Source organism: Amblyomma mixtum, chromosome 4, assembly GCF_055824585.1.
Source record: "Amblyomma mixtum isolate Tamu chromosome 4, ASM5582458v1, whole genome shotgun sequence".
In the NCBI taxonomy this organism is placed as follows: Eukaryota; Metazoa; Arthropoda; class Arachnida; order Ixodida; family Ixodidae; genus Amblyomma; species Amblyomma mixtum.
The window spans coordinates 138,923,374-138,934,543 of record NC_143015.1 but is presented as its reverse complement, the minus strand read 5'-3'; the positions used below and the strand labels follow the sequence as shown (position 1 = coordinate 138,934,543).

General features: G+C 47.8%; 1 protein-coding gene across 1 annotated transcript; it reads right to left on the bottom strand.

The window, feature by feature from the left end:
* Nucleotides 1-10,546, bottom strand: LOC149348453 (uncharacterized). Its single transcript, XM_089588107.1, has 4 exons — nucleotides 10,359-10,546; nucleotides 4,626-4,826; nucleotides 3,019-3,207; nucleotides 1-197 (listed from the first exon to the last, which is right to left on the bottom strand). The coding sequence occupies exons 1-4, from the start codon at nucleotides 10,420-10,422 to the stop codon at nucleotides 49-51; spliced, it is 603 nt and encodes a 200-aa protein (XP_089444233.1). The 5' UTR covers nucleotides 10,423-10,546; the 3' UTR covers nucleotides 1-48.
* Between the last annotated feature and the right edge of the window lie 624 nt (nucleotides 10,547-11,170).

Below are 11,170 nucleotides of genomic sequence, written 5' to 3'. Positions count from 1 at the left end.
TTCTAAATGAGGTTTAATTTATTATCTGAAAGCAGTTCGTGGTAGTTCTTAAGCCCACGGCCTGGGAATAGGGTTGGGGAAGGGCCTGGGCCAGGGCATGGGCCAGGGCCTGGGCCAGGGTTTGCCCCAGGGAAGAATGGAGCGACGTTGCCTTGTCTTGGGCTCCTCATCGGCAGAGTGCTTAGCTTCTGGTTGACCTGTGGAAAGAAACACGTATATTAAGAACGCGCGCGTATATTTCGTTTGCGCGGACCGGACAGCCGCTGTTTGCTTTTTTGTTTCGTCGGTTGTTGTGTTATTAGCTGAGCTGCTAGGCCTCGAAGAAGTTATAAATTAGCACCCAGTCGAAACATTTCAGATTATAATTTATCCTAAATAAGGAGGGGCACACTCAGCCAATGTTGCCAAAATGCCATCTAATTTCACTGTTGAAGTCCTTTCTAGTTCTCCAGATTCACTGCTAAAGAAAGCATTTCTGGGTGCTGTGAGATTTGAAGGGAACTTCTATATCTGTGCGCTTCTGGAGCTCTTCTTTTTTTCTCGTTAAAGCATGTCGTTGCAATGCTTAAAAAAATGGCGGACGGTTTAGCGTGGTTAGGCCAAATACGAATTAATTGCACTAGCACTTCGGTTTCGGTACGAGACTCAGTTTTGAAGGTTACGCAGGCTTCAGACGTAGTAAACGCGTACGAAGGTCTGCGAAATCGCACTTAAGATTCGTATTAGTGGATGATGCACTAGCTTTAATGAGTTAACGCCCATATATGCGGAATCGGCCATTCTTTAGTTTAAATTAATAGACCGCTGGGAGACCGCCGGGAGTCTTTATACCATACCTGGCGCATTGTTTAAGCGGTTAAGCGATTCGTTGCGGTGGGCACGTTATGATTACCCACAAGGTCACGTAGGAAGGCTTCGGACAGGCAAACATCTGCAAAATCTGAGATTGAGTGTTTTAGTGCAAGCGCACTGAAAAATATATCATTATCCTTCAGAATAAAAATGTCGCTAGTTTACATTCACTTTGTGAAGTGCTTGTAAGGATACTGCTGATGATGGAGGTTATCTCTCGTCCTAACTTTGGAGCCAGCGTTTTTGCATGTTCGGAGATGGAGGCCATGCTTAATACCTTTGTCGAGTCCTAACATATTCGTACTTACAGCCACAGATTGACTTTACGAATACCGACATAATATCCGGTTGTATATTAAGCTAAGTTGCAAACATCCTTTCCCTCCTAATTGCAAGCAACGATTTTTCTCTCCTCAACATAATCTTCATGCTTTGTCTCGCTAGTCTGAGCATGACCGGAGTAGTTTCTGGATCATTAACTTGGACTTTAAAGGCTCTGCTGCTGTTTTGGAGGAACAAAAAGTGGGGTAGGCTGTTCTATTTACTGTTTATATCTGCTATGGGCTACGTCATCTTCATTACCCTGACTGTACCCATTGCAGGGCAAAGATCTCTCCCATATCTCCACAATTAACCCACCCTGTTCTGAGCCAGCTGCGGCCAACCTATCCACGCAAACTTCTTAATAAGTGCCTTATAGATGATTGGGCTGCAATTTTTCAGGTCCTTGAAAACTGTCGGGACGTAAATGTCAGGAAGACTCCACTCTGTGGCTCGAAGCCTTCTCTGATCACATGAAGAGTGGCAGTGTATTTTGGCTTTCAACAACGGCTGTCTATCCCGACTTCGCTAACAGTCTTGCTTAAAGGCTGCTCGTAGATCAAATAAAACAAAATAAAATTTATTCATCTTCATTTAGTAGATGAGTTTTCCCGTCCAACCTAAGCACAGCGTGCTTGTTGGTTGTTCAGGCAGTATGGTGAATCACCGAATGTGTACAAAAAATTACCCACAAAACAATAAATTTAAGAACACTAGTACATGCGTATTGTACAAAAATTATGTATGGATATTGAGCAAATAGGAATGCAACTCGAGAAAAACGAAAACAAACATGAACAGACGTCATCATAACTTGAAATGAGCCATATCTAAACAACTCTAAAATCTGAAGCAAAAACAGGGAAAGTAGATTATAGTAGATTATAGATGAACGCTTAATATCCGTACTGCATACAACGTTGTCTTCTGGTCAGTTCGTACGACCGTGGACTCATTTACGCTGAGCGTAGCAGCAGCTTATATCTGCGGTCTACTTGCCTTTTCAGTAGGGGTGTGCGAATATCAAATTTTTCGAATACGAATCGAATACGAATACTTAGTTGCGAATATCGAATCGAATATCGAATAATCAAGGACATACGCGTTTAATCACTGAAAAACATTTGTTTGGGCACCCAAGAACATCACAGTTCAACTATCGATGATTAAATGAACACAAAAGGTGTGTGTGGCGGCACAAAAAGTATCAAAGTCTCGAACATTATTCTTAGAAGAGTGGAAATATCAGAAAAGATGGCTAGTACACAGCATTGATTAAGGCTAGCTTGCCATCAGCACAAAATCGCGTTGCTGGGATGACGTAAAAGGTTGTCGTGAAGGAAAACCAGCTGCACCACATGGTCAGGCAGAAGTAGTTCCCTTCTAACTGAAACGACTCCTCCAGCCACAGAAAATGCCCTCTCACTTGGCACTGACCTGGCACGTATTCCAAGGTACTTCGTGCACAGCTCTGACTATACCAGCTTCGCAGGTATAGCCACAAAAAAGCTGACCAGCGCAGTCAGCTACGGCATGGCCCTTAGAGGAAGAAAGAATTTTTCTTCAGTGTAGGCGCCGCCATGTTGTTATGTATCTGTCGATAGGGCTTACGGATCGAAATGAACGCCGGTGCTCGCAATGAATATTCGGCTAGATACGAATATTCGCGTCGGGTCGAATATCCGAAACAACACGAATACTTGTATTTCGAATCGAATTCGAATACTAAAAATATTATATTCGAAATATATTCGAAAATTTCGAATATTCGCACACCCCACTTTTCAGTCATGGACCGCATATCTTCTACTATGCGTAATAGGTCGATGCGAGCGAATCACTTACCACTGAATGCAACGACCCTAGGTTCAGGCCAGGGACGTGGCGGCAAGGGCCCAGGCACGGGCCATGGCTGGGGCCACGGCTGAGGCCAGGGCTGGGGCCACGGCTGAGGCCAAGGCTGAGGAATCCATGGGTTCGGGTCTAGTTCTCGAAGCAGCGGGGCATTTTCTAGCGGCCTGGCTTCAACTTCGCCTGCACAAAAAGAAGGCCATGCTCTTAGTCAGGCTCTGGGGGTCGTGGTTTTAATGTGCCCGAATGTTGGTACAGACAGAACCAGCCACACGAGAAACGCCGGCGGTGGACTAAAGGGCGGCAAGCTGCCATTCTAGACGAACTGTTTTGTCAGGATAGTCAGGAATAAAAAGTCAGTTTAATAAAGTTCAGCTTACTGTAAAATGCAAGTACCTAACAAAATTACGAATTTTTTTACAGGCAGATAAGGTATAATTTAGACGCAAGCTCTAGGCTTTCGCAGTGATTCCGCGCTTGGTGCATCGGGCAATAAAAAACTGGCTACCTCTGAGGCTCCTTTGAAGCTACGTGTGTGTTGAATGGTGTCGACGTTTCTCCGAATAGAACGCTGTGTCCTGGGATCAGTGTGGCACCGTGACTAGGTCACCGTTGGCGCCTTACCAAGTTATCTCATAGAGTTGCACAAAGCTTTCGTTACTAGTATGAAAACATTAAAAGAGCCTCATAAGGGGAAAAAAATATATTAACGCCATGGCGTTAAAGGCTCCGTTCCCCAAAATATCCGGTGTCGGCGTTGTGAGCGAGAAATCACGGACATGTATCTGGCAGGTGGAGCCCAGAGAGCAACCTAGGAGGAGGCAGGAGGGCCACCTAGGTCACGTGACCTTGTGACGTCATCACAAACGGCCAACCGTACAGTGAGAAAACTGCCCACCGTGGCAGGTGGCAGTTATATTTAATGATTGGTCGCTCGGGAAGAGCGACCTGGGCCGCACAAGGCCCATCGATGGGAGCACCTGCCATCGCAGGAGAGTGGCGCATCGCTGAACCGCTGCACAACTGCGCCAGGAGGTGTATGAGCGCTCTCAGGGGTCTATGAATGTAAATTCGAGAAAGACCTGCATATTTGGGAATTAACGCATCACGCTGTTGCGTCACACTCTTAAGGCGGAGCTTAAGTGTCCACTCAAGACTTTCACACTGTACTGCAAAGAAATAAGATAAAATGCCCTTATACAAAATTGCGAGGACATTCTCTCTGGCTAGTTGGTGCATAGTTTTGCGGACTGTTAGCGAAGAGTGACAAGGACAACATAAACGAAGGATGTCCCATCCTGTGTCTGTCTCCTTCTTCAGCAGCTTCTGGCAGAGCAAGTGTAAGTTACGAGAGTGAGGCGACGTCTTCCAGAAATGCACACCGGCGCTGGTTGTTGGCGAGCGTGTGAGAGCATGACACTTGTAGAAGCAGTGTACTCGCACTCTTAGCTTCAACTCCACTGTGAACAACGTATGAGATGTAGCGTAGACCCGAGCGGTGCATATAGCCGTGGTCAAAGGTCTCTGAGCAAGAATCTACATGCCTAGCGTACAATGCAGAACTTATGGCCGTAATAGGTGGATGCGAGCGAATCACTTACCACTGAATGCAAGGTCCCTAGGTTCAGGCCATGGACGTGGTGGCAAGGGCCCAGGCACGGGCCATGGTTGAGGCCAGGGCTGGGGCCAAGGATGAGGCCATGGCCTGGGCCACGGCTGCGGCAGAGGCCGAGGAACCCATGGGTTCGGGTCTAGTTCTCGAAGCAGCGGGGCATTTTCTAGCGGCCGGGCTTCAACTTCGCCTGCATAAAGAAGGCCATGGTGTAAGTCAAGTCCTGGGGTCATGGTTTTAATATTCCCGAATGCTGGTACGGATAGAACCAGCCATACGAGAAACGCCGGCTGTGGACTGAAGGGCGGCAAGCTGTAATTCTAGACGAACTGTTTTGTAACGACAGGCAGGAACAAAAGGTTAGCTTAACAAAGTTCAGCTTAATCTAAAATGCAAGTACCTAACATAACTATGAACTTTTTTGTTACAGACAGATAAGGTAAAATTTAGACGCAAACTCTATGCTTTAGCACTGATTCCGCGCTTGGTGTATCGGACAATAAAAAAGGCTGAGGCTTAACTTGGTTAAGCCTGGAGAATGCGAAGCATCATCGTGTCGCGTAATTTGGAGGCGCACAACCACAGCGACGGCGCGAGGTGGGCCCCCGTTTCCCCACTGTCGTGACGTCATCGTGTCACGTGGTGTGACGTCATATATCACGTGATTTGGAGGCGCACAACCACAGCGACGGCGCGAGGTGGGCCCCCGTTTCTCCACTGTCGTGACGTCATCGTGTCACGTGGTGTGACGTCATGTATCACGTGATTTGGAGGCGCATAACCACAGCGACGGCGCGAGGTGGGCCCCCGTTTCTCCACTGTCGTGACGTCATCGTGTCACGTGGTGTGACGTCATGTATCACGTGATTTGGAGGCGCATAACCACGGTGAAGGGCTGAAGTGGTAGCTAAAGTAGTATGCTTCGCATAAAAACTGGCTACCCCTAAGGTTCCTTTGAAGCTACATGCGTGTTGAATGGTGTCGACGTTTCTCCCAACAGAACGCTATCCTGCGATCAGCGTGGTGGTGGTGAAAACTTTTATTTTGTGAAATAGAGTTTGGGAGCCACAGAGTGGCCCCGCTACATGGTCGGCGTCCCTAGTCCGGGACACCGCATGACGAGGCCCCGTCTCTCGCCCGTTTCACCAGAGCCCTTTGGGACTAAAGCGAGGAGCAGTTGAGGAGGGCAGTCTCGCAGCCTCTCTGGAAGGGGTAGGGGAAGGGGGGAGGTGGGGATTTTGAGTACATGCCCACACCATGTGGAAGATATCACAGGTCCCCCCACAGTGTGGGCATCGTCCATCCGTGTTAGGATCGTAATGTTTTATGATTGAAGGACAGAGTAGAGTACCTGTCTGCAGGCGCCTTAAAGTTCGCTCCTCCGTCTTGCTCAGCCCTTTTGCAGGGGCCGCGAAAAGGCGGTGGTTGTAGCTATAATGTGTTAATATTTCCCTGAATCGCAGCAGCGGCTGGTTAGTCTCCGAGCCAGAAGAGCTGGGATGAGGAGCCCGGTGAGTAAGCGCTCGGGCAGCCGCGTCAGCGGCCTCATTACCTCGTAAGCCCTGGTGGCCAGGAGCCCAAATGATTCGTTTGGGTGTTGGATCAGTGGCAGTCCGTCGTAGAATACAAGCAGCTAAGGGGGAGATCTCCCCTGCCAAGTAATGTTCACATGCTTTTCGGGAGTCCGTGATGATTATTCTCGAATTGGCGTGGGCGGCAGCAAGCGCTTTCGCTACTTCCTCGGCTCGCATTGAATTCGGGGCTAGAAAGGAGAGTCCATCAACGTGCATTTCCTGGTGAACGACAGCGGCCTAGTAAAATCCCGTGGGCGATGGTGGCACCATGACGAGGTCATATAGTTCACGTCTTATCAAGTTATTTCATAGAGTTGCGTTGAGCTTTCATTACCTGTATGAAAGCACCAAAAGAGCCGTATAAAAGAAAAAAAGACATACTAACACGACTGCGCTAAAGGCCCCGTTTTAAAAAAATACGGTGTCAGAGTTGCGAGGTTGGTTGGTTGGTTGCGACTGAGAGAAGGATGAAAACGAAAGTGCACGGGCCTGCCCACTGGCTCCAGCTGAGCCACCACTGCTGCCACGTGCAGATAGAGGAGAGAAAGATATGAGGAAGGATAAAAAGAGAGAGAGAAAAAGACGCGCGTCGCAACAACCGCGTCCTCCGGAGCGGACGCTGGCTGAAAAAAAAAAAAATACGCGGCCGAAGCCGCGCTCGCTCTACCTCCTCAAAAAATCATGGACATGTATCTGACAGGTGGCACCTCCTGTCCCTGCTTAATAAATGATTTCACCAACCCCCGAGAACAACCTGGGAGGCAGGTGGGATACCTGTTGCCTGCAGGGTTCAGAGGTGGAATAATTAACAAATATTTCAATTCGATTCTAGTTCATTGGTTTCGTCCCTTCCCGTGTCGACTAATTCATGAAGGCGGAGCGAAGGCGTTTAGGCACTTGAGGACTGATGAGGCACCAAAAAGAATAAAATTATAATCGAATCGTCAAATTATTCCACCCTAGGTGTACACCCAGGGTGAGGCAGTCACCACACTTCACCTCAAAACTTTACCGCTACGCACAAATTGTCACAACACAGTAGCGGGAGCAGCAATCGACCCCGAAGTGGGGATAGCGTCTACAGCAGCTATTGAAAACGGCCGAGGGGGTTATTCTACTTAAAATGTTTCGAAATCTTCTCAGTATAACGCCACTAGGGTCCGTTTGCCGGCGTTCGTCGAGAACTGAACCGAATATTTTGACACAGCGTGCATTAAAAATCACGGGTGTTTAGCGTGTTGCACACGAAAGCGTGGGAGCATGATCGGATAGTGGTGCAGACATGTTAGCAGTCGACGTGGTAATCTTGACGGTAGTGGCTAGCGCCCGCCCATGCGCGTGGGAAGACGGAGGAGCGCGCGAGCGACGGTCTCCGTTTTTCCCGCCCAGAAAAAACTGCCACAGAGAGTGGCCAAGCGGCGCGTAAAGGTTCGCGGCGGACAAGCGACGCGAGCTATATAATATAGCGGCGCGCACACCGATGACCTGATGATAAACGCGCGTTCCGACAGCGACAGGCGGAAACGCGCTGCTACCGTCAGGCGTCGCTCAGCGGTCGCTCTCAACTCGGTCCACGAGTCGCGGGCTACCTCCCCCGAGGAGAGGAACACGACTCCAAGCACCTTACAAGCAGTCGCCGTCGTGTTCTTGTTTCATAGCTTGTTTGTACCGAGCGACACTAGTCGCTGCCTTGTTGTTTTTGTCTTTGTGGGGGACTATGGTCCCTTTGTATGAATAATCAGTCCAATAAACTTCTCTTCATGGCTAGCGATTGCGGTATCGGTACGGAAAAAAATGCACCTGCGAAACACTGCCTGGGGGAATACCGGCTATACTTCAGGTGGGTTCTTTATGTCACACAGATGCTGGCTTAAAAAGAATTACAGGAATCGATGCACAGGAACGGGAGTTATTCAGTGAAGAAATTTCAAAATACAAGCAAACAAAACGCTGCCCTCAACTCGATTTTGGCGGGGCTTCCCACTCCTATTTCGCTCTCCCAATGACGGCACGTGGCGCAACCAATCAAAACAGCCAGCCAGAGCACGTCGCGGAAGTTTGTACTCCATGGTTGCCTGCTCTCTGTGAGACTGGCAGCGTTGTTTCCATGCCAGAGCGCCCCTGGTGGTGTATTTTTATTTTACTTGCCTTGCAGGGCTTTTATCTAAGACAAACAAATTGTCTTTGTTGATATAATATAAAACGCAGACAGGTGACAAAATGTTTCTCTATTTATTCACACAATTTGCAGTATATTTACTGTTTGTCCGGTCATCAAGCTCGCGCCAGGTGATGTCATATCCGCTGCTAAAAACCCGCCACTGTGTGGCGACACCATCAGAGCCATGAAGTTGTTTTTGGGGGGACATTAAAATATTAAAAAACGGAATATACGCGGTGTTACCGACGCTAATAGCACCATTATAACTCACTGTATGCAATCAACAGGCAAAACAGTTAACTAAGATTGTGTTTATGGGCCCCTTTAAAGCCTAACAGATTTCTCTACGAGAAACGACAAGCGTATTTGGAACATTGCGCTCGCGGAACTGCGGCCATTGCATTTTCGGAACCACACTGTGAGTGTGTGTACTCTTTCCTTTTGTTTTTTTTTTCGTTGACTGTTGAAGATGATATATTTGCACCTTTTTTGCCCACCAGAAAAAAAAAATCGAATGAGCCCGCAGAGACGTTCGCAGCCCAGGCATTCGGTGGTTTGCGAGCACAGACTCGCCCTATATATGTCAGAAGAACGCCAACTAATATATATATATATATATATATATATATATATATATATATATATATATATATACACACACACACAGAGAGAGAGAGAGAGAGAGAACATATATTAAGGCGGAAGCCTTTAATGCCTCATCGTTGTAAGCAGGAGTTGTCGACAGAAAATGTCACGCTTTTCAATTGGTCGAAATGCTCGTGACGTCACAGTGCGCGAATTTCAAATCGGGCCAATTGTACTTTGGCTAGTAACCATGCAACCAATCAAAGGGATCGTATAGTGATGCTGCAACTAAGTTGGACTGAGTTTAGTTAATTGCTTAATTAATCAATTAGCCTAATTAATCTAGAGGAAAATGAAGAGGTCAGAAGAAAAGAAACGAAAGACGCGCGCCGCAGCGACAACAGCATCCGCGGAAGGAGACGCTGCTGAAAAAAAAACATAAGTACGAAGCCGCGTTCGCTCCACCACCACGCATTTCCCCACTCAGTTCGACGTTGCTCGTTTCATATACGTTGTGTCGAACATCCTAGACAGTTCCAAAAATTGACAGGTGAATGACAGAACACGATGGATAGAAATACAATAATATAAATATGAAATGGCCTAATTAACCTTTCTAGTTAGACCGCATAAATCAATAAAACCGAGAACGAAATTGGTCGAGTTGGGGAATCGAACCAGGGTCTCCGGAGTGCGATACGAGCACGCTAGCCACTCCGTAATGCCAGCTGAATGGTTTGGAATGAACAAAGGCGTGTCTAGCTAATACGGCGTCTTCGTTCACTCCCATCTTCCCCCTTTCCCTTACGGCGAGGTGCAGGTGTCCACCCAGATATGCGAGAGAGATACATTTCCTTTCCTGAAAAAATAAATTTACCGTCCAGCAAGGCGTACAGCCGAATTGGCGATGGCGTTCTGTGGACTCCCTGGCAGCGTTGCAAGACGCTGTCGCGTTCCACTCTTACAGGCGAAGCTTAACATGTTAACCACACATCAGTAACACACGCAGACAGCCAATGGACGCGTCATTCGCTGGCAGCACTTGAATCAAAATTCACAACCACATTCGTGACAGAATGCTGTACTAAGGCTTTCGCCTTGCACCACTTTAGTCGCCAAAGTGACTCCTAATTTTTGGGATATTAGGTCGCATATATTCGAACGAGAGCTCAGGTAATATTTTCAAATCAGCCGCGCGTTCTTGTGTTGGATGCAAGGCAACTGCTGGCTTTTCAACACATCACTAAAAGCAACTGTAATTAAGTGCGATAACATTCCAGGCCAATAAATACCGCAAGTGCGCCACGGTTCTCAGCACGGCGCACAGCGTCAGGTGTCAACACAAAAAAGTGTTGAAAACCAACTCCAGCAGAAGCCAACATCTATAGCAATGCTCACTCACCTTCTTCGGCGAAGACGCACTGAGCGGCAAGTGCCAATGCGGCAATGACCGCGAGGAGCTTCATGTTCCCTCCTGTCTTCCTGCGGTGAAGAAAACGCTGGACGAGCAACTTTTCCACCCTATAAATGCAGTCCTGCTATCGGTTCGCACCGAAGAGATAACGCTTTTGCTCAGATAGCAGAGACGACGACTGGATGCCCTTCGTGTTGTAATAATTGGCGTTTGTGAACAAAAAAAAAGGGAAAAAAGAGCGGCCGTTCTGTGAACACGTGTCCGAGGCTGTTATCGTCCTTGGCTGCACTGTGCATTGTTTTATCGATAGAATTCAGTTTGTAACCGATGGAAGTCCGCCGCCAGCGATCGGACAATCGGGACGCGTGTCGAGATAAGCATGGCATGCTATGGGCGTGTACGGCAAGGAAAACACTTGTATAGAATGAATTGCCGGGATCTAAAGTCAACATAAGGTTTTTCCGAGGCATTAAATGTGTTTTCCCAATACCAAGATTTTTCGCTCTTTCTTTATTGCGGAAGCGCCATTGTCGAATGCCCTTTGACGTGGCGAACTGGTGGGCGTGATAGGAGACGCGTTAGCTGTGGAAATACGCTGTGAATACAATACTACCTACGTGAATAGGGCAGTTCAACCAGATAAAACTTGATTAATAGGACACTGTATGCAAGTGGGCATTGGCCGCAATGCCGATGAATGGAATACAATGGGTGTGCCACGTGTTGATGAAACGATTAGGGCTTTTTAGCGGGGCCTTTTCTAGGAGGACCAAAGGTCGCCAGAGTGTTTTGCACTTGTT